The following is a 24281-nucleotide window of genomic DNA, read 5'->3' as shown; positions in this document are numbered from 1 at the left end:
ATCACGAAGCTATCTTAGGTCACAAGTTCAACTTCCGGGTGGCATCCTTTTTCCTATTTTCCTCCTTTATAATATGTTCCGGCAGCGAAATTGTTGATACTCTTTATTTATGTTGGCATGTTTGAAATATCGTTGAAAATGATTAATGTGTGAAACATTCAAATACTAAGTGACCACTTATATACAGTTTGCCCAATCACGAAGCTATCTTAGGTCACAAGTTCAACTTCCGGGTGGCATCCTTTTTCCTATTTTCCTCCTTTATAATATGTTCCGGCGGCGAAACTGATGACACTCTTTACTCACAGATATTGGAATCCAATATCTGTTCTTTACTTATGTTGGTATGTTTGGAATATATAATTACAATACTGTTTGCATGTTCCTGATAAGTTCATTTTCAACCTACTTCGTGGAGGTCGAGTTGGAGGTGGAGTAGTAGCTTGGTCATCATCTGTAATTGTAATGGTGGTTTGTGCTTGCGTAACAGAAACAGAATCTGTATCAGACCGCAGAGTCAACACAAAGCTTTCGTCTGGTTCATCTACTCCGTCATTTATAATCTGGAGTTGTAGACGGTATCGCGTTGTTTGCTGTGGGATGCTGAATCTGGTTGAGCTGACTGGAGTGAAATCTACCACTGATGTAGCTGTGCCAGAGCTTGAAGTCACAACTATTTATTAAACAAGTAATCTCATTATCATATCATATCATGTCATATCATATCATATCATATCATATCATATCATATCATATTACAGGAACTGTCTTTTGGAATTTGCAGGAGAACATTTAAAATAGCTTCTCTAGAGCTCTCAAGGAGAGCTGTTTAGAGCATAAAATACAATGTAAGGAGATAATGGTCAAGCTAGAAGAGCTAAAATTACTCTCCTATATCAGATTTAATTACGGAGAGCAGTAGAGAGCGATTGCTCTCGCTCTCATCCTCAAAAGGCATTCCCTGGTATTATATCATATCATATGATATCATTATAATGATTAGAATATCATTTATTCAAATAGATGTTTCAAATTGATGTCAACTTTGCAGTGCATTATTGCATAATCGTGTTCAAGGTATTGAAATGCACCAGATGACAAAATACAGCTCAATAATTAACCCCAAAATGGACATCATGATCACAAAATCTGTAATTCCCTACATTATTTATGAATAATAATATAATCACTTGTTCGGTTATCACTTTTCTGAGACGCGTGCTATAAGGACTCAATTTAAGAATTGTCGTTACCCTTAGATGATGTATCAGTAACTGCAACTGTGAACACTTTTGACAATTGGGTGGCAAACTGATAACACTATGAATCCTGGAAACATTTGCTTTCAATTAAAATGACCTATAATTTGTTACAATATGGTGTTTATATTGGATGAAATAGTATAATAAGGGATGGTCAGTATGGGAAACCTTCCCCACCTCAACCATGAGTGTGAATGTTCTTGAATACTCACTGACATTGATATCACTATTGCCGGTGTGTGTGATGTACACTGTTGCCCCGCTACCGACCGCTTCATTAAACACGTAAAACGGTTGCTCCCAGCCTACTTGATCTCTAGCTGTTTGACAAAACAAAACAAATTGATATTAAAAAAACGTAAAAATACATGTCTGATGAGCATCGTTAGTCTGTCGTTTACGCAGTGGTGTAATCAGGATGTCAAGGGTTTTTTGAAGGGGCTAGATTTGACCAAATGGTCAAAAAGGCCTTAAATTCTAAGAAATATGTTGGTGGCCAGCATCCTATAGGACCCTGGGGTTAATATGCCCCTTGAAAACCGTTACCGCATGTTATCGTCCATTCCGAGCCGCCTTGTGCGTTGGCGTATACACATGGTTACTCACACGCCAACAGACATCCACCTTAATATGAGTTGTCGACCCGGGTGGGTACTCAACTAAAATTGTGGTAGGGGTGTGCGGCGCGGAGCGCCGAACTTTGGGAACTAAGAACTAATTTTGGATCAAAATAGGGGCTTGATGAACTGAAATTTCTGATATATTTGTGGGGCTCTGTGATCTAAAATCGGCCAAATTATAGGCTTTGGAGCTAAGGATTTCCAAATTTTTCCAAATTTCAGCTAAAGAGCTACAATTGTCAGAGTTTGAGGCTCAATGAACTGGAGCATATTGCAAATGTGGGGCTTAAGGAACTATCGGAGAGTCTGAAAAAGGGACGCTTGACCGCCGCACATACCCGTACCACCTTTACATGTGAGTGCCCCCGGGGGTTGTCGACCTCTGATGTAGGACAAAACCCCGGCCCCCGCACTCCGTTCATCCGCGAGTATTCATGCTCGTCGAAAAACACACAAAAAAGGGGTGTTTTTTCAAACCACGTGTTCGCGAAATTGAAAAAAGGGTATTTTCAGCCTACGCGTTTCTGCCAGAAAAGGGTATATTCACGGGGTATATTAGAAATTTCATTCGCGTTTTAGGGAAAATAGGGGTATGGTCGAAGGGCAAATAATTCGCGAAATCGCTAAAATGGGAATGTTTACCCGCTAAAAACTTCGCGAAATGGGATGCAAAAGGTGGTGGTTTTAAAGTTCACCGACAAGCATGAATGCCCGCGGATGCACGGAGTGCGGGGGCCGGGGACAAAAGCGTCAAATACAGGAACCATGGTTAACATACGAACGCGAATGCTTACATTATGAGTCTTATACATATGAAATAGTTTGCGTGAAATTAGAGGGGTTTGTTTTGGGCATAGGCTAATAGTACAGACTAAGTAAAAGTCCTCTTTTTCATTATACCGTACGCTGTGAGTCGCATATTCATGATGGCCGGAAATATTGATTTTCAGATATAGCCAAACTATGAAAATAATTTCTTCTGTTTCCTATTGTTTTTAAAACCACTCAACTGCTTGAATCTTTGGAACAAAGTGTTCAATTTAAATGGGGTTTTCTGCAAAATGTAGCTTTTTCAAATATTTTATACATAAGTAGAAAAATTAAAAATGAGCATGCCCGACTTCAGACTGATTTTGCTTGATCATACCACAATTAAGAACTTTCATTTGTGTCCGCGTTCACAATTAATAAAATATGATTGGAAGACACGCATCGCGTATATCATGAGGTTATGAATGTTTGACAAAATGTACCTATTGATGCTTGTTGATCATTTTAGTTAAACATTTAGAAAAAAAATACATTACCATCATCATCGATGATAGTCACTGTGGTTGTATGTTGGGAACCAATATCGATTCCTTGTCCTGCGGTGATGGTCAGAGTGAATGTCTCAGTTGACTCAACAATGCTATCACGTGTAATCTGAACCTGAACACATACTCGTGCATCCCCTTCTTCAAATCGTATCTCTCTGATGTCAGTGAAATCTGAGCCAATAAGTGCTGAATTGGATACTGCCGATATTACTGAGCAAAAAAAGTAGAGTTTCATCATAAAATCATCTCAAACCTGATTTGCGATAACAATAAGTATATATTTTTAGAATCAGTTTTGACGCTTCCTACAAAATCCAGAAGATTTCACAATAAATCTCATACTAAGATAGAAGTTTGTTTCGATTTTGTATGTAAAACATGTCTATATTTACCCCCCCCGGGTGCACTGGGCTTTGATAGTGACGGGGATGTGCGGACAGCAGTTCGAAACTAGGGGTCTTTCGGTGAGAGCCTAGATACCAAAAAAGGGGGTCTTTCGGTGAGAGGGCCCTCAAAAAGGGGGTCTTTTCGTGAGACTGGGAAAAATCTTACCAAAAAAGGGGGTCTTTCTGTGAAACTGGGTAAAATTTTGGGTCGAAATATAAAAGTTGATATAGAATTGACAGAAGGTCATCAAAATTTGAAAAAAAAATTGAAGAAAAATAATGAAAAACACGGGGTCAGTCGGTGAGAGGAAAACAAAAAGAGAGTCATTTGATGAGGGGGAGTTCAGTCAAACAAAAAAGGGGGTCATTGGGTGAGAGGGAGTTGAAAAATTGGGGTCAATGTGGCCGCACATCCCCGTCACCAATTTTTAGTGAGTGCCCTCCCCGGGAATTTACCAGTCACTGTTTATTTCAGTCTTTCAATAAAAAACTCTATACATTTTTGTGATTGATATCCTAGCATTGGATTTGGTATTTCATAATGGCTCATAATCACATACACCACCAGGAGGAGAAGGGTTACAGGGAAAATGGCAAAACACCAGATCACTAGCATAAAAGCGACGCGAGGGATGTGGTACCAGTACCTGCCACCATTTTATTCTGATGGTGAATGTCAAATAGATGGGTTACTAGGAAATTTATCAGAATAGATCATGATGATAGCTTATTACAATTGTGGGAGTTTCCATCAATTACATCATCGTTTTAAATGTACATTAATCAGCTTGTCATAGAAAACTAAATTTGTTGCAAATATAAAGCTGAAAGTCTTTCTGTTGATTGGTATCATTTTTTTAAAATTCTTTATCTGGTATTCTTTTCTTAATTATATCAAAAAACTTCAGGTGTTTATCACATTCCTGATTCTATCGGAATTAGATGTTATCAGATCACTTTGCAGTACTTACGAACGGTTTGAGAGTCTGTCAGATCCCCGGTTCTGGTTAAACACACTTCACATTGACCGTCACTTTCCATAGCAGTGCAAGCTGTGTTTTCCCAATTGACCACACCTAATAAATATGATAAAATATAATACATTTTTTATCTTTTTATTTCAAAATGATGTGTACTGCTTTGGTAAATAATTACCTGTATAAGCTAACTCATTTAATTACTTTTAATTACTTAGATCCGGCATCGATTATATCAGTGTTATTGGTACCCGAATAATATGTAGTACACATTTATGCAAATTAAAAATAATACATTTTTGGAACAACATGTGTTTTAAAACGTGTTTAAAACAATGTTTGTGACTTACAGAGAAAGTTAAAAGATTTTACCATTTTCTGTATAGAACTTCTTAGTATCTCTAGCTGCTTCAATATGTTTGTGAGAATCTTGGCGCCTAAAATAAATTTAAATAATGAAAAAAATGTTCATGTTCAACTTTGCAACTCACCATCATTATCTCTAATCCTTATATGGAGTTGATAATTCTCTCCTCTATTACCATTGGGGCAGTCGTCCCCTTTAGGATCTCTCAAAGTGAGAGTGAAAGCCTCGTGACCTTCAACCTCATCATCATCGTTAATAGTTATAGTGATAGGTTGAGAGGAAATACCAGGAGGAAATGTCACTGAATTGCTGCTGCTTGGTGTAATAGAGAAATCATTAGATTGTGCAGTGTCGTAAGTAACATCAAATTCTGAAATAAAACAGTAATCGAGGGTTAAGAACCAGAAAGCCTCAACTCACAATCACCTGCTACCACAAAATGAACATAAAGTCGCCAGGGCACTATAGAAGATACAGTCCATTAATCATGACAAAATTCAATACAAAACAAAAGACAATGTGGAGGAAATATTGATTTTTGAAGACCAAAGTATGGAGCCAACTTTATGCTCATTTTGTGAGAGCGGAGTTACGGCTTTCTGGTTCTTAACCCTTGAGTTCGTAAAAATGTTTAAACAATTATGTTTGTGTGCACATAACTGCAACACGCGACTATTACAGACAATGTTAAGCAAAATTGCATCCCAACAGCATCCTGAATATAAGTTACACTAACTTTTTAACGGAAAAAGAATCAATATTAAAAGAGCAAACATAAATTAGGGGTTCATTCATAGGATTGAGGGCATGATCGCTGTTTATGCCCGAGGCGTGAGCCGAGGGCATAAATCAATGATCATGCCCGAAATCCTATGAATGAACCCCGTTCATACATACCCAACATTCTGAAAAATTTTAGGAATTCAATACAAATAACAATAATAAGGGTTTACAAGTTTAAATAACATTTCCATACCGTTTTCCTTCAAAAATTGGGAGAAAATGAGTAGACATACTTGCAGGAAGCAGCTCGGCTCATGAGGTCAACGGCCGGGAGTTACGCGTTCATCGTTTGCGCTCCGCGTGAGATGGGCGCGGTGATGCGCGTGTACGCAACACCAGCAAATCGTGGATCTTGTTAATTAGGTTTCAACGCTGCGTGACGCAGCTTGTTTATGCCCTGCGTACTGGTCATAAACGGAATTTATGACCAGTAATAAACGTCCCAAATCCAATCAGAAACGTTCTTATATCGTGAGTATGTATGAACAATTACTAATGCCTGAACTATCGCAAATGACAAAGGAGGTCTTTTTGCAGTTATTGTACATTTTTTGAAACGTAATAATCGTATAATGAGCAGTTGCACAAGTGCAAATAATGCGCGCTGCTTCGCGCCGATTAACCCCATCAACAAGCGCACTACCCAATACCTATACCATTCTTGTAAGGATAATTATTTGAGTCGAACCTTTATCTTGGAAGCCTGGCTACGGGCCTGCTACGCCAAGCCGACGTGTTTCAGCATATTTCAGCATGATATTGCTGATCACTGCAGCTCAAGATACTATTAATGTATCATTTCGCACCATTTGGAGGAGCTGCTCAACACAGAACCCTCACTTTTGCACTGGTAAACCAAGCCAATTGGCCGTCAAAGTGATGTAATAATCGGATTAACTACCATAGCAATAGATGAATACAATTTTTGAATAGATCGCCCTGCACTACACGCAGGTTGCACTCACCACCTGTGTATGTCTGCAATCATAGATTGAATACAATGCCGCTTTTTTCAAAGATACTAATCTTACAGGTGCGAGAGATTAACACTTTTTTGACATCTATGGTTCAATGCTACGGTACCGCGTGAACGTTGTAGTGCAGGGCGATCTATAACAATATCCATCGACTAACTAGCGTTCTGAGTGCATAAATGTTAAATATAATGAAAATTCTTACCAAGACTTTTAGTTTGCATTGTTCCTTCCTGATAATATCGATTGTTCTGGGACCAGATCCTCTTCTAAGATTAAGATAACATCAGTAGCGATGTCCCAATTGAATTTGGCTATCGATTAAAAACAATAAACTGACAATGAGACAATTCTACATCGCATCGTCATGAATAGTAATAACAGATACTATTTGTTTATGATAAGCTTAAACTTGCTGAGTCAATTCCTCTATAGAAAACTATAGAAAAGGGACAATTATTTTCTTTCATAATGTAGACAGGGACGGTTTGTTTTTTATTTTGTTTTGTTTTTGTATATAGACTTTACTATTTGCATTATCTACCAAATAATGCCAAAAAAATTACTTTTTACCATTTTTAGCTTTAAAAAGGGTAATTTTTAGTCAATAATTGGCTTTATTTGGTCAAAACAATATTTCAAAAATTAAGGCCAATATCCAAAAAAAGCACTATTTTTTTTTTATCTTGCATGAATAATTAAGAAGCACATTAATTTAATAAATGCATTTCTAGAGTGCACAGCGACGTTAAATTAACATTACGGAGAAATGTATTTATTTGTTTGGTGAATAATTAACTATATTTGCATTAAATGAATGGAAATTCGTATGTCGGATAACTAAGTAAGCTTTCTTTTGTTCAAATGAAGATGGATATTAATTTCAGACTGAAATTAATGATACTTACAGTCGTTATCGGTTATAGTCATCGTCAGAGGTAGCCCAGCACCTGCTCCACTGCATGCAGCAGGTGTAAGTCGGTCCAAAGTGACTTGAAATGTCTCAGATTGCTCAAAACATTCATCATCATTGATAGACACGGCATGAGTCTGAGAATTGGTTGTTGACGAGAATTGCAATGTGGTGGCAAGGTTGCTGTAGTCATAGGATGTGGCTCCATTTTGCGCAGTATCGGTGAAGGTAAGAGCTGCAAGAAACAATCCAAGGGAAACGAAGAGTTTTAAAAATCATGATAGTATTATTTTTCAACCTTTTTTATTGTTGAATAAAACAATAACTTTGTGTTTTGCACTATCTTATCAAATAATGATTCATCTAAGTACGAAAGGAAAAGAAATTTACCCTCCTAACACTGGGATAAAAATTGACAAATGGCATGAAACAAAAACCACATCGCACACTAACTAAATTTCAAGTTGTTCAGTGTGACTCAAGATCGTCCATATGGTCTATGAATGTCACAGTGTTCTGAGCATGGAGGTAGTAGCATGTTCTGAGTATTGGTGGACGAATAGAATGGTATTGTTGGCCAGAATTGTTGTAGTCAGCAGAAGTTGCATCAGCATCGACAAATGAAAATGAGCTATAAATTTGGTAAATGTTAATAAGTGAGGACAAGTTATAGTAATTAGAAAGTATACAAGAGGTAACGGGTTGAAACAAACGTCGCACAAGTACACAATTTACTCTCGATGTCAGGAAATACAGAACTAGATACTTTGAATTACGTGTTGAAAATATTGTTCTGTTTTGCCAGCTGAAACGTAACTCAATCATAATTCCCTGGGAATAAAAGTTATAAAAGTCTATAATAAAACAGTTTAGAGAGCCAAATCCCTTATTTCACATGTTTTATCACAAGGCACCTTTAGCAAGAATCAGAAAGCATAGACTGACATGACTGAAATTAGTCTCTGTAAAAATATTTGATGTGGTTGTTCTAGCATACACAAAAAATCCTAAGATGTCTATTTTGGCCATTTTTTAAAAACATTTGTGGATTATGAATTGTAACTTTATTACCAGTTACATTGAATTAAAGGATTAGAATATTGTGCTTATTAACGCTTTTCCCCAAAAACTTCGATGTCAAAAACCAATGAAATTTTTTTTTTTTCAAATCGACATTTCTCTCAACTAGACACGCTAAACATAAGTATTGCAACATCCTAACGATTCTACATTATGTATGTCAAGATTCCTTCCATGAAACAGTTGATATTAGCCTATTTACACGGCGAAAAGTTGTTCAATTTGGTGGTAATATACTCAAGCTACAAGAGCTAACAATAATGGAAGTGCAAGAAATCGTCTAACACATGCGGAGATGGTTTGGCTTTTGGTAAAGAGAATACCTTGAAGGCTTTATCATCCTGTCAGAGGCTTTCTCCAGTTCTGTTCACCTGGATATTCAGTGGTCCAGTACCCTCATTGATGGTAGTCGCAGGTGTAGGTATTGTATAAATGTAATACTTACTAAGGCAGAGGCCTTCTCCAGTTCTGTTAACCTGTGCCATTACCCTCATTGATGGAATTGATGGTAGTCGCAGGTGTTGATATGTATGAGTGATATACAGTAAAGATTCGCCTAATGGTGCATATGGGCTCCCTTGACATAACTGGAATGTAAGGCACAAATGACCAGTATATAAGGGCACGGACCCTTAATTCTTGTTGGGATTATCAGAGGAAGGAGTTTTTTATGAATTTACCCTAATGCAAAGGAGCCCATGTACGCCATAATGCGAATCTTTACGGTAATACTTACTAGCGCTTCCATCGTGTGAGACGCCTTCACCAGTTCTGTCCCTTTGGATTATTAGGTATTCCATTTATACCCTCAATGATGGTAATCGCAGGTGTAGAAATTGTGTGAGTAATATAATACTTACTTGCGCTTCCATTCTGACCACCTCAATATTCAGTGGTCCATTACCCTCATTGATGGTAGTCATAGGTGTAGATATGTATGAGTGATATAACACTTACTAGCGCTTCGTCCATCTTGTGAGATGCCTTCTCCAGTTCTATCCATATCTGTATAAAACCCTCATTGATGGTAGTCACATGTGTATATATGTATGAGTGATATAACACTTACTAGCGCTTCGTCCATCTTGTGCGATGCCTTCTCCAGTTCTATCCATATCTGTATAAAACCCTCATTGATGGTAGTCACATGTGTAGATATATATGTATAAGGTTAAGTCATATAATAAATTTACTTACTAGCGCTTCCATCTTGTGAAGTTGTGACACGCCTTCACCAGTTCTGTCCATCTGTATAAAACCCTTATTGATGGTAGTCACAGGTGTAGATATGTATAAGTCATATAATACTTACTAGCGCTTCCATCTTGTGAGGTGCCTTCTCCCGTTCTAACCACCTGGATATTCAGTGGTCCGTCATCCTCATCGATGTTGGTAGTTGCAGGTGTAGATATGGAGTAGGTCACGGCTGTTCAGAAGTTAAAGTTTCCATGTTAATAAAACTGTTAATGTCAATATTTAGACTAATTCCAATCAGCCGTCTACACTTCGCATGCTTCGTAGTGACGACTGATTATCTTACAGCCCATATCATGACGGACTTCTGAAAACTATTCAATGCGACTTTGGTTGTGCGCCGTAGCGCGACTGACTAGCGGCGCCCGTATACCGCGTCGCTGTACCGCGCCGCTGTGACAAGATCGCGCTCTGAACTTCTAAAAACAACAAACTCGGTCAAAAGGTCAATTTGGACACAACTGCGCACGCTCTATGCCACAGGAATCCTGTTGCAAAATCCGAAACTTTTTTTCCACGTAGTTTTCTCAGTCGTCAATCCAGATGGTTGACGACTGAGGGCAGCAGTCTAGTCAATATTAAAGATGGGTGGTAACACATGATGTTTTCTACATGAGGACCCAAACATTTTTATTCCAAGTTTTTTTAGTTAAATTGCTCCAGCGCTTTGGATTCTAGAAGCAAACATGACTTGTGTATCACATAGGCTCGTAAAAGAGTACATGACTTGCGGGGTGGTAAGCACCAAACTACTCTCTGGTTTTTATACCACCTGCATTTTGATGGGTTATAAAGTGGAGGAAGGATGAGGCTGTCAATCGGGTCACACACCTTTAAAAGAAAGAAAATCATTTTCTTATAGATCTTACAAGATGTGTGTATTTTCGTAAATAATCGTAATTAGGATAGCTCTGAGAAAATTCATGTCTTATACAAGTTTTACAATAAAATTGGTGCGTTTGGTATAAAAAAAATTGAGGTAGGTTACCTTGAAAGAACTTTTTGTGAACCAGTGGATATTGATAGTCTGGAACCTCAGGATTATGAATTTAGAGGTCTTCCTTTTCGCTAAGCTAGTTTGCAAAAAAATAAAATAGATATGGCGCAATAATGATGACGTCATCAAATTTTGGTGAAAAAAAATCAAAATTCATCACTTTTGTTTCTTACATATTGGAAAGGATAAAACATTTATCTTTCCAATCCAATTAATTTGGAACTAATGTGATATACCAATTTTGTTTTAAGGAGCTTTTAATTACGATGGCAGATTTGCTTCCAATAGAATAAGTACAATTATGTTTTAGTGTTTCGCAAATTTTACGTAACCAACCCGTAGTTTTCATATAGGCCTAAACATTAAATCCAACGTGTACCAGCAGCCGAGACCATGATGTTTCGTTTTTGTACATGGCAGGTACGTATTATTGGGGTATCATGTGAGTTCCCTGGCCTGCTGAGTGAAAGCTTTTCCGCATGATTTATATGCCCAGATTTTGTGATCTGAGTTTTCTGACTATTTCCTGGCTTGCTTTAGCAATTACAAATAATGCACATACCATCATCATCCTCTATTTCAACCGTAGTTGAGCACCGAGTGTCTAAAATACCACCAACAATATTAGTCAGGTAGACGTTGAAGGATTCAGTAGATTCACAAATGTTATCATTGGTAATTTGGACAGTGACTGTGTCCGATTGGGTATCAGTTCCACTGATCTTGATTTCCTTAGCAACACTTGGCTGTACTGCAGTAAAGTCGCCACGAGTCTGGTCAGTGTAATAATCTGTAAAACAAATTTCAAAACTGAACCTACTATGTTCTCGGTGATAGCATACCGAAACTTTAAGTCAAGATTCGGGAAAGCAGGTATGATACTTTGTCAGTGGTTGGGTTTATACCCGGGGCCGGGGGTATGTTCGGTGGGTATGTTCCCGCGGAATTTTGAGGTGGTGGGTCTTTGCGAGCTGACGGTGTACTGGTAAAAGGGGCTCTTTTGGTGCTGCCAACAAGTAAAAGGAGGTCTTTTGGAGCTGCAAGCAATCAAAATCAAGAGTATTTCTTGGCTTTCTGGTTGAAAATTGCCTGAAATCCCCAGAAATGTGAGGAATGGGCTATTTAGGGGCCTTTTAGAGGTGAAATTATCAAAGTCATGGATTTTTCGGAGCTCTGGTTTGTTCAAATTAAAGGGGTCTTTCGGACCTGCGAAATCCAAAATCTTTCAGGAGAACGTAGCCGTAGCCGTAGCCGTATGGTAATTTTTGTTAAGTGCCATCCCAGCAAACACAAAACGTTTTAAATACGTTTTCAACAGGTTGTATTTTGGGTTTTGTTTTTGGTAAAAACATTTTAATAACATTAAATGTCGGATTATATAACGGTTATGAAAATGTTTTAAAAAGTTTTGTATGAAAACACCCTGCAACAATATTTTTTAAATGTTTTCAAAATGTTATTCTAAAATATTTTTGGCAAACATTTTTTTCCAAATATTTTGTCAACACTTAAATAACATTATGTTAGAATATTTGCAGTAAGTTATCAAAAAATGTTTTTAAATGTTATGAAAACGTTTTATGCCCTTTATATACCCTTTTTATAACCCGACATTTAAACGTTTTATGGCAAACTTTTCTAAACTTTTGTGAATGATGGCGAAAACATTTTGTCCCGCATTTTGTGTTTGCTGGGATAGGAATCTCGACAATCTTGCATTCGGTAAACTGTTCAATCAATCAAAGCGAATCTTTTGAAACAAAAACTTCAATCCTTGGATAATCATCCTAAATAGTAACTATAATGAAAGTTGGAAACAAAAACAATAGTTCGCGTCTGACGATCCTGTCAATTCAAATTCCAATACGGTTTCCGTCCATGATTGGTTATCATCGCGTAACTAAGGAAAACACCGCCCTAGTTACGCGATGCTAACCAATCACGAGTCGTTGGAGTTTGATTGACAGGATCGCCAGACGCTAACTTTTTTTTTTTTTTTCTGAGTTTCATTATACCATCAGGTATCCGATATTTTCTTTCCAACACGTGCATCGATACAAACCTCAGATATCCAAATATGTTTTAACATGGTGGGTTGGTTATACCACGAATCAATGGGTTACAAAATATCTTTTGTGTTCGTATCTTACCTACATAAGTACATGTCCTTCTACTTCCTGTTCGTGTTAAGGAAAGCGTCACATCACCAGTGCTAACATCCTCCACGACTGACTGTTGCTCGTTGGTAAAATACACCTTAGTTTCCTGATCAATTGGAACTACAAAATAAAGCCGGTTAAAATCATTAAAATGGATTATTTCAAATGCCGGTATGGACTCTCTTCAAATATGTTGAAGTTAATTCTTTTAATCAGCAATTGTTCATAGTTCAATATAGCCATATAGCACTAATAATGACACAATGTAAATTTATGTATTTTGCATAACCATGAACAATCTCAAGTGCCCCTTTTTTGTACGTGGATAATACATGTTGAAATAAAAGTGACCCGGGTAACATACTAATTATGTGCTTCGTTGTAAACTTACTAATCATGTTCTACTCTTGGTGTAAAATATTTTTTCTGTTAAATTACTTTGCATACTCGTTATCATTTTTGATGAATGCCGAATAGCTATTCGTCTGTTTATTGAAATCATGTTATCTTGAATTTAGGACACTGGTCAGTTCACAAGCAACGTGAACTATAAACCTGTATGCTGTACACTGTAGCATTTTTATAGTACAATCAAAGGATCACTCCTTTTCACAGACAAAGACAACATAACAAGCATTTTTATAATATTGAAATACTCGATTATATAGTTAAATTAAATCATATAGTTACCATCATCTCCAAATACCGTCACATCACACAAATAGAATTCAGTGGCATCATTATCTGGTAGTATATACACATATTGGCCGTAAGTACCCGGAGGACATGTTACCTCAATCAAGTTGTCTTGATCGTTGCTGTTTCCGATGTCGCTAACCATTTCGATGTCTGCATCACATACATGGTTACTTGTGATGTCGTCCTGTCTACATGAGCCAACATACACGCGGGCATTGTTCAACGTGTCCGCTGTGTTTAAAAAAAGATGCGCAAATTAATATTTCATTAATGCTATTATTGTTATATAATTAAAGTTTAAATCGTGAATCTTTATTTTTCCACATCATCAACATCAAACAACAACAAAATATAAGTATATGAAAATACACGAAAGAAACAAACAAAATGACAAGTAAAATGACATGCCGGAGGAGATGATTAAAGGCCAATAAGTTTTTTTTGAGTATGGCGGCACAAAGGAGAGGGAGGCGTACTGTGATTTGGGTGATCATTTGTCAGCTGAGAAAGCATACAAAAGATTACCCAAATCAAGGTACGCCGTCTCGTGTGGTGCCCGCCATACTTCAATAAGCCTTGAGGCCAGAAGCGGTAATCCTCTTAAACAACTATCACAAACAAGATTATTTTAATGTTTACGTCACCTCATATGAATCAAACATCAATGACACGACATAAACATGAACAATATCAGTATAAATGTAATGTTATGCGATCAAGCAAAATCAGTCGGAACTAGGAAATATTAAATTTTCAGTTTCTTATAGGATAGTAAAAAGAATTTACAAAGCTACATTTTGCACAAAACCCCATTGAAATTGAACAACCAGTTCCAAAGCTATGATCAATTCAAGAGTTTCCAAAACAACAGGAAACAAAAGGAAATATTTCCTTTGTTTGGCTATATCTCAAAATCAATATTTCCGATTTCCGACTGATTTTGTTTGATCGCATCACACACCGTCATCGTCCCTATATCTTCGTGTTAAAAATTGCCGTGATAGTACGATGAATCCTCATGTTTTTCAACAGCTACGCATGGTGATTTTGTTCGAGATAGGCCGAGCGACTCAGGCTAAGCATACAATTTGAGATTTTGAGAGCCTGTCACACTGTTTCTATTCTATGTTTTTACGATTTTCGCATGATCAGTATATGGCTGGCCGTAACCGCCACAACGTGGAGCTGCTACGCGTAGCTTACTTTTCGCTTCGCGGAGCTAAATTGACCAATCATGTTAGATCTTTTCATTACGCGGAGCCAGTGGATGCATCCTCGTTCCAGAGAGAGAAAACTCTTGCCAAAATTAATGTTTACTATGGGGATTTTAAATGAATCGAATGTAAATAAACCACGACCAGTTGTACAGGATCAATACCATTGTTTGATTAGTGTATAGTCAATGTTACCTTGCATGCATGTGTCATGTGTGTGGGGTGTTTGTTTGTTTGTTTGTCTACTGTGTCAGGCCAGGATCACTGACACCCACGGTACTGATACTGTCATACTATCACGGTGATCATATTGTTGAATGTTGTTGACTTTAAAATAATCATGATGCAGTCATGTCTACAGTAGAATTCACCACGACCTTTGAAGGACTTAAAACCCATTAAAAGCTATTAAACCAAGATAACACTCAATGAAAACAGCTCAACTATGTTACATCAGATCTTCTCTGGTTAAATACACACTGCACTTCTTGTGTCTGTTTTACCTGTGCAATGAGCTGGTATTATAGTTTCAGTTGGGTGAACGATTATAAAGCGAATGCAAGGTAACAATACTGTGTGGGCTTTTGTTTACGAAATGAGACAATAGTCTGCTTATTGTTAACAGCGTTCTTGAAAATGAGAAGCATAATGGTTTGCAGACTTAACACGGTTTAGAAATAATATTTTTTGGTGTTATCTGTCGTTTACATATCCTTCCTAAAACACAAAAGTTCCAATATTTCCAAACACCTAAATTAGCTAAAAATTTAGGACATGTTACAAAACTATATTTTCTAGAATTTCAGAGAATACTTTAAATATTGGCCGGTTATTTTTTACACAGTGAAGCAACTAGGCAATGGCCTATACTTCTAACATACACTATTATTTTGTAGAGGTCACGCGTCAATGGTGAGCGCACTGAGTATTGTGTATAGGAAAACGGACAGTAACTACAGTATGTATGGCCTACTACTAGTATATAAAGTAAATCCGAACTGGTTTGCTGAAGGTCGAATTCCGCAGGCCACGCCGCGCAAGTTGTACAAATTAGCTCCCGGCGATACACTGCAGATCGCAGAATTGTGTGCATGGTTTACCACCACTCTGCCTAGCTATATAGTTATGTACAATACTGTATGACTTTTTTATGACTTCATGTCCATCTTAATAATACGTCGGTTCGTACTTTTCATAAACTACTTTTTGAATCATAACTTTCGTGACCGATGATATCTTGCAACTACGTGAAGCTCGTCTGGCAAATTCTTAATGAATAAATTCGCTTCACGTAATGAGTAAGTCGTACTTGATTGGTCAGTTTTACCACGGAATAGGCCTGGAAGCGGCACTAGAAATTAGCATGAAGCCGCATTCATATGTAAATAGCGTATTGTTATTTAAATTTGCGCCCAGACGTATTGAGGGCGACAGTCATGTTATCCAGACAGAGAATGTCTTGATGCGCCAGGCATGTCAAATTGCTGACTGAATGCGTATAAATCCCCATTCTGACTAGCTAATAAGCTAGTATATTTCGTGTTCCAGTTTGTTATAACCAAAAAATAAGTATTATATTAAATATATTAAGTGTATAAACTTTGAAGTTGACGTGAATTTGAAGTGCAGAGCTCCAAATCTAGCTAAATCGTGTAGTGTGAAATTATGCTGTGTGACCCCATCTGCGTGGTAGAATTATATTCATAAAACATTGAATTTAACATATAATATGGGCAGCCAACCACGATTTATCAGCATTTAAAAGATATATTAATTAGGAAAGATAAATAATCAATAATACAAATGTCAATTTAACTAGTAAACAAGTCTGAAATCTTAAAATGTTGCCACGTGATTTCCCGAACACATGATATTTCAACACGTGACCATTCAGATTTACCGTAAGTATTTAGAGTATGGTACACGGCTTGCAGGCAACTGTGTATTTCTTTACCTCCGTATAAAATCAATAATTCATGCAGGGAGCCAAGTAACATTCTGTCTGCTTAGTGCAGATTGTATTTTATTTTACTTGAGAGCATAATAGAAATACATAAAGACGAATAAGGCGCCATGATGGAAAGCTATGGAAGGTCAGGTTGGGTATCAAAGGTTATTTTAACTTCAAATACTACTTGTGTTTCACACCTTGCCTCTGTCACGTATTTCCTTCATATTATTGACTTCAAGTCCTAATTTTGACTTTGCTATTGCAAAATGTCATTTCATATCAAATTAGTAGACTTTCTTTGAAAGAACATATCACTGGTGCCTGATGGGAATACCCGTCCGCCATTTCATTAAACTGGATCGTTTTCGCGTGATTTGTGCCCAGATGTATTGGGGCGCGCTATACTCTCATTGAACAGGCAAAGTTCGCAAAACTAACAACGTTGTTATTTGCCAATATTAATTAACATGATCCAAGGGGTCGAACATGAATTATTCATAACGGATCGATAACTGGCCTCACTTTCTAGCTAGTAAACCAGCGGAATTTTCCATAGGTTTTGCGTTGCTAATAGAACAACCGTGAATTTAGTGTCACCCCCTTGGTTTTACCTCCGAGTAATGAAAAACTCTAACATGATTGGTCAATTTAGCAAAAAGTCAGCTACGCATAGAAGCGCCACGCTGTGGCGGTTGCGGCCTACCATATTAGTATCCCATATGATATTTCTATTGCAAGAAAATTTTATTTGTTGTCAGGTAAATCACAGGTTTTATTTTAAATACACTAACTGGAAATTAAATACACTAATTAGTGAGGACCGGTATTTTGCTGTGGATATGTTTAACTGCAATTTTGCAGTAAAACATTTGAAATCCTGGGTAAAAATTGTGATAAATTCAACTCTTTGAGAAAATAATTATATAAAGGAATGCATGTAAAATCCAGGTGCAATACAATGTACATTATTGACACACTATCACTCTCTTTATCTACGTCAATAATAGAATATCGATTTCAATCGAATTGAATACGTTGCTCCATTTTGAGTTTGTAGTTGACTACTAAGCGACCTAAGCGATCGATTGCTAGCCAATCAGATAGAACTCCTTTTCTTGCATTCGGTGAAATACCACTCGCACGTCGCTCACCAACGGAGTATTAAATTTATATTTATCGTATAGGGCGTCGACACTGTGCATCACATTATAAGCAAACAAACATCTGGTTATAAAAATAAAACATTACTCTGAAGAAGCATGTACATGAAATTTATAACCAAGTTTGATTCATTAAATGTGTCTTAAATTGCTTTCTGAATAAGCTGAAAATTAAATATTGATAGCATTTTTTAATTCAATCATGGTCGGTGCCCCCACCCTCCCCTCCGTGGTAATTGGGGACACCGACCTGATGGGGGGACACAATCCGTTTTTCAGCTAGTTTTGCTATTCTAAATTTTCAAATCGATTGGGGCCACTGAATATAAGTATAGTCTAGTACGATTGGTGTCTCACTTACGATTAAAGGTACTACTAATAATAGTAGCCATCCTATCAAGTACAGGGTATATGATGACATTTCTAACGTCAAACTCCCGTCCTAGATCGATCTTCATCCAGTTATCTCCATTTGAATCAGCCTCTTTTGTTTGAAAAAAAAGAAGAACGAAACAATTATCCTTAAGGGATGAAAACAAAACTCGACCGGCGGTTGACCGCCGGTTCCGTCCTGTTCCATCATGTTTCTATTAATTGTTCTAAACAAAAAATAAAACAATATAGAAACCGGACTGAACCGGCGGTCAATCGCCGGTCGAGTTTTGATCATTTCATCCCTAAAGACAAAGCTTACTTAGGCCTATTACGTTTTTAGTATCTTACATTCTAATAATACGTGGCATTCGCAGTAAAAGTTGCTTGAATCATCGTCCACTACTTATAGTGGTTGTGTGTGTGATCTAGACTCCTCGAATGGGGTTTTGGTATGGGGCAGTTACACTGCTACCAGTAAACAGTTGACACTATGCATGGGATACTACAATGCATGATAGCAATTGAACCGGGGTAGGTTTTGGCTGGAAAGTGTCAACGAACTTTATACAGGGTCAAATTTCCCCGGCAAATTTCAAACTCAAATTGCGTTAAAAACATACAAATATATTTCCCCGGTCATAAGGATTTAGGAAATATTTGGTGTGTAACGTTCTTGAGTTCAACGGTCAACGGTTACATCAACAAAAAGAGGGGTCAAAATGTTTGTTTTCATATAAGTGACCCCGGAGCTACGTCACTTCCGTGACGGCGTGACTTGGAGATGTTTTGTATGTAAAAAGAGACACATATAGGAGCTGACAAGTGCCTTATTTTGTAAGTTGTACGCAACTGTATATAGTGTAAACGCATAAGTAAATATCGACACGAGTGACAGGAGAAATTATTCTTGTTATATCATGTGAGGGCTAGTGATATATTGTTCCTTTGTATTGATTGATCGATAAATGTTCATTTTCAGGGACAAATAATAGGGTGAAGATTCGTTGTTTTAATTTAATTGATGACGTGCACACTTCAAACAAGTGAAATATGCAATGTTAATAATTAACATGATTTATAGATATGGTTTCAAACGTCAATGACCATTAGCATCATGAGTGCCACGGGCTAGCACGTGATCAATGGGAGCCGGCGTTATACCATTATTGGTAACCTATAAACATGTGCAGGCTCACCCACTATATCATGTCTAGTATTAGCTACATTTCCCACAAGTAATCCCGGGAAGTAATCACTCCATCATTGTAGGGCAAGTAAAGTTTTATGATGTAATTACCACCATTTTTGCCGGTCGTTTTGCACACACGTTTTTGTTTTTAAGATGGCTGCCATGCCAAATAGTCTGTACCAAGTGCTATCATATCAAAATGAAGGTCCATCAATGATCACCATGAAGTTTGTATTTAATCAGGGTGTCCATGATCGATGCATTAGAGTATATTTATGTAGTTGGGTATAGCTAGGTGCAGTGTGAAAAGATTTGATATTTTAAATATCAAATTGAAACATTCCATAACCCGTTACCTGAGAAAAAACAAGAAGTGTCCGAGAGAACATCGTCAATGGCTTTTTCAGGACCAAATTTATTGATGAAGCCAGACGCTGCCGCACCAACTCGAGGCAATTTTTTAGGTTCTGAAATAAAGGGAAGTAACGTCAAAAAAGACGAATTATATCCGTGACAATTCTACAAGTTTGCGATAAAATAACACCATGTGTAAAAGTTTTTGTATATACATATTTAATTTAAAGAATTACAATTACATTTAAATATATCAAATCCTAGGGATTCAAACTATATTTTTCCAAGTTTTATTTGTCAATCAAATGTGATTTTCTTGTGTTTTTTCGATACCGAAATCGTCACGCGCCGTTAGATAATGCGTATACATGCATGAACAAACATGAAATTCTTAAAGTTCCGTAACCCGATCAACAGCATCATCCCCCCGGTTTTTCTCATTGTTGATGAGTTTTTGATATCTAAAAATGGATAGTATTTTTCCGACATTACCATCCTGCAATTTGACGCTTCAAATCGATGTATTTCCTAAGAAATATTGAAAAAACAACTTGCTGGTGGTATACCACTTAATCGAAATTTTACACACGGGGAGTTTTGGGTAGTCATAGAATGAAATCGGTATAAATTCGGAAGGTAAAGTATTATTCAGATTTCCTTTTACAAATTAACCATCGCGTATACGTGCGCGACGTCAAGCGCGTGCATTGGAAGTTGTGCAAAATAATACGCGCTGGACGGCTAGCAGTAGGCCTACGCTTAATTTGTAAAAGGAAATCTGAATAATACTTTAATATTGTAATGTAATATTTGGTTATTAAGATGTTGGTACGTCGGAAACGGTCTGAAAGGAAAGGCTAATTTCGATTTAAAAGGTTGCCCACATGGAAATCATATATTTCTTTCTAAAAAATGATTAAATTGCTTTATTTTTGCTCAAATAATTTAATCAATATCTAATGCTTGCAGATAGTACAGTTTTACTGGCTATCGTGTCTTTTGCACAACAAATCCGATACCTGTTCAGAATAGCATTCATATTGACCCTTTTACATAGGTTATTGACTTCGACCGGTGAGCACTTGTTGGTTAAAGTCGTATTAATTGGGTCATCAGTTAAATCAAGTCGTAGCACATTTTGTTGTATTTTTGAAGTATAGGCCTATATAAGGTTATTAACAAACTGCTCATCTAATTTCCACATCAAGATGCATCCATTGGTTGATAAGGAGGTAATTACGAATTACCCCCAACCCGTAGTATAGTTTAAATCGGAATAATTTCACTAACATTTGTGTGTCTGTTGAACCCTTCGATGTTTTCTTCTCGTATAAAACATGTTTTATTTTGTTTTTAAGTCACAAGGCATGTCAGGGACCTCAAATAGTAACAACAGATTAATCCGGAGTAAGCAGGTGGACAGCCGCATCCTAAAAACATTTTTATGGACATTATCCAAAGCTACAATATGATGCTTACTAAACTTTTGGCTTCCGTTTTTAACCGTTTCCGACGTACCAAATCTGTATTCGCTTTAACCAACATATCTAAACAACTAAAAATCACATTTTCATCAAATAACTCAAAGTTCAATTTTTTATCCAAGATTTAAGCATAGAATAATGGGTAATTTCAATATCCTGACACATAAGATAACAGAGATGTGGTGATGGAGGTAGAACTTTTTGAATGACCCTCGTATATTTTCAAGCATGATACGAGAAATATGAAAAAAAGTATGAGATCGCCTTCCCCCATTAGAGAATTAGTTAAAAAATTAAACAAAGAAAAATCATAAATATGTGAAAATGTGCATGATATTCCTAGAAATATAGAAATAGTTAAGCGAAATAAATACAGCATGAGCTATCTTGTCAAGAATGATAATGGGCGCAGTAATATGTAATGATATTTAAGATTAATTAGTATGAATGACCTGTATAAAAGTGTACGGGGGCGGGCTGGTTGTCAGTGCCACGGCGAAACACTTCCGGTTTCCATCTAGACCCTCCCTCGGGTCCATAGAGAACGACTGGTAATGCAGATTATACAACATTAAATAAACCCGATTACCCGATACAAGGAGAGCTATTATATAAAAAAAAATAAACAAGTTGGTCTGTAGATTAATTGAGTTTTCGTCGACACACAGTGCTCTAGGAGCACTATAACTTTGTTGTCATTTATAATTAGGGCTTAGTGGTGTGTTGTTTTAATCTTTAGAGTGAAGGAGAAGGTGGTTTTAGCTCTAGCTCTTTGCTCTTTTACCCACAGATGGAACCCAGACTGTGGGACAGTCTAGTTTCCATCGGGACACGCACTCGACCATACGGCACTGAGTGCAGTGTTGTTTCGGAAGGCCTGACCAGAATGCTATTCACGCGTACCAACGTATTGGCTTGCTAATTATGCTAATTGTTCAAATTTACACTGAAATTGTTCCCGTTTTCTAACATGCATAAAGGGGGCGATATTTGACATTGTATGTAAGTTTGAAGAGAATCCATATCCTAAACCGATAGGGTTACCCCCCTTTAATTCATGATTGTTTTTTATCAAAAAAACATTTTAACCCAAACTTGACAAACTAAGAAGTCTAACGTACTGATTGTAAAATATTTTGCATGGTGGCTTTGGTGTTACGGCTAAGCGGAACCTTGCAACCTTTCTAAAGTGACTTCAAACTGCCCACCAGGTGCAACTTGAATACCCCTGACTATTGTAAATAACTGGGTGGCTCGGGTATTATTTTGCACATCCAGGATATTCAGCCATCCCATTTGCCCACAACTACCCACGCAGTAAATTAATTTGTGCACAAAAGTGAGTACAAAATAATAATAAAGTAAACAAAATAATTGAAATTTAAAATATGACATATATTTGCACGAATTCCTAGTTAAATATGTTCTGTTATTTTTGGATTCAAAAATTAAATTGCCAACCAAAATGGAGCTCAATGTGGCCGCACATCCCCGTCACCCATTTTAGTGACTCCCCCCTAATAAATGACTGACGTCATTTTAACAAATGAAAAAATATTTTTGTGATCCATCGAAAAAACAAACATTTTATGTTAATTTTATATTTTGCCTAGGTACATACACAAAAAATGGTTCAAAAACCATTCCATGCCCTTTTCAGTCAAGAAGACCGTTTTTACTATGAACTACCAACCATTGTTGACGCTATTTCAAAAACAACTTGCACAGAACATTAAGACGTAGAGATTTCCCGTCTTATGTCACCATCGTATTAATGCCCACATTATTTGCTTAATGTCCGTGCTATTTATACGTAAAATGGCTATTCAATCTTGACCAAATTTGTTATTTTTTTGCAAACAAAGGAATAAACACAACATTTTCAGGTTTTTGTTATATTCTACTTCTCCTTTTGTACTGCATGTCCGCGGAAACGTTTGTTTTTTCATAATGCGTGATTGCACGAAATTTTGAGCAGCAGGATCGCCATTACCCACAAGAAAATGTACGACCTTTGAAAACTATATACGTAAGAGATTTCAGTCATGCACTACAACAGTGCAAATCAGTAATAAAGTTTTCATATTTGACAGAGTAATAGTACTTATTAGTACCGATTAATCTAGACTATAGAGGCATTTCAACAGTACCCCATATTGAACTTGTCCCAGAGAGTCAAGTACAAAATTGCTCAAACTTGTTCAAAACTATCACCACCGTAATCCTCTGGCAATATAAGATTCAGAAAAAGTATATTTTGACCTATCCATGACGTGCGGCTATGGGCAAAATAGTCAAATTTTGATGTCATAGGTCTGATTTTGCCCCCGCAGGGGGGGGGGTGATAAATTTGCTATGATTTTGATGAAAATATTTCAAATTATTTGTCTTGTTGCAAGAAATCAGAAATAGAATAGTTTTAACTATCTAGGGTATTGTCTTATCCAGGTAACACAACAATTGTCAAGGTCAAATAAACTCAATATAATTTATCTCATTGGGTATCGTCCTATTTTGATGTGTTACCAAAATAATAAAACATCCACAGAAACTATTCTTTTTCGGATTTATCATGGAAAGGCAAATAATTTGAGACAATTTTCAAAAAAATTGGAGCAATTGTCATTTTCGTTCCATATAGCCAAAATTAGACCTATGACGTCAAAATGTTGCCTTTTTACGCATAATCCCATAACGTCGTAGATAGGGCAAACTATACTTTTTTCTGAATCCTTCTGACTAGTGGAACGCATAAGTATTTTTT

General features: G+C 36.9%; 2 protein-coding genes across 2 annotated transcripts in view; both read right to left on the bottom strand.

Annotated features, from left to right (window-relative positions):
- The window catches only part of LOC140164314 (uncharacterized), a 156958-nt gene that overhangs the window by 1781 nt on the left and 130896 nt on the right, over positions 1 to 24281 (bottom strand). The window contains exon 18 of the mRNA XM_072187587.1: positions 410 to 673. Coding sequence (XP_072043688.1) covers positions 410 to 673 — 264 coding nt within the window. The remainder of the gene's footprint in view (positions 1 to 409; positions 674 to 24281) is intronic.
- LOC140164315 (uncharacterized) overlaps positions 5162 to 24281 on the bottom strand; it is a 59996-nt gene continuing 40876 nt past the window's right edge. Inside the window, exons 6-14 of the mRNA XM_072187589.1 lie at positions 20036 to 20146; positions 18477 to 18599; positions 13782 to 14021; positions 13083 to 13211; positions 11495 to 11722; positions 9994 to 10107; positions 7597 to 7836; positions 6894 to 7002; positions 5162 to 5301 (exon numbers count right to left, since the gene is read on the bottom strand). Coding sequence (XP_072043690.1) covers positions 6902 to 7002; positions 7597 to 7836; positions 9994 to 10107; positions 11495 to 11722; positions 13083 to 13211; positions 13782 to 14021; positions 18477 to 18599; positions 20036 to 20146 — 1286 coding nt within the window. The 3' untranslated portion in view covers positions 5162 to 5301; positions 6894 to 6901. The remainder of the gene's footprint in view (positions 5302 to 6893; positions 7003 to 7596; positions 7837 to 9993; positions 10108 to 11494; positions 11723 to 13082; positions 13212 to 13781; positions 14022 to 18476; positions 18600 to 20035; positions 20147 to 24281) is intronic.

The sequence above is a fragment of the Amphiura filiformis genome, chromosome 11 (assembly GCF_039555335.1).
Source record: "Amphiura filiformis chromosome 11, Afil_fr2py, whole genome shotgun sequence".
NCBI lineage: Eukaryota > Metazoa > Echinodermata > Ophiuroidea > Amphilepidida > Amphiuridae > Amphiura > Amphiura filiformis.
The sequence above is the reverse complement of the archived record's forward strand: the minus strand, read 5'-3'. Positions and strand labels throughout refer to the sequence as shown.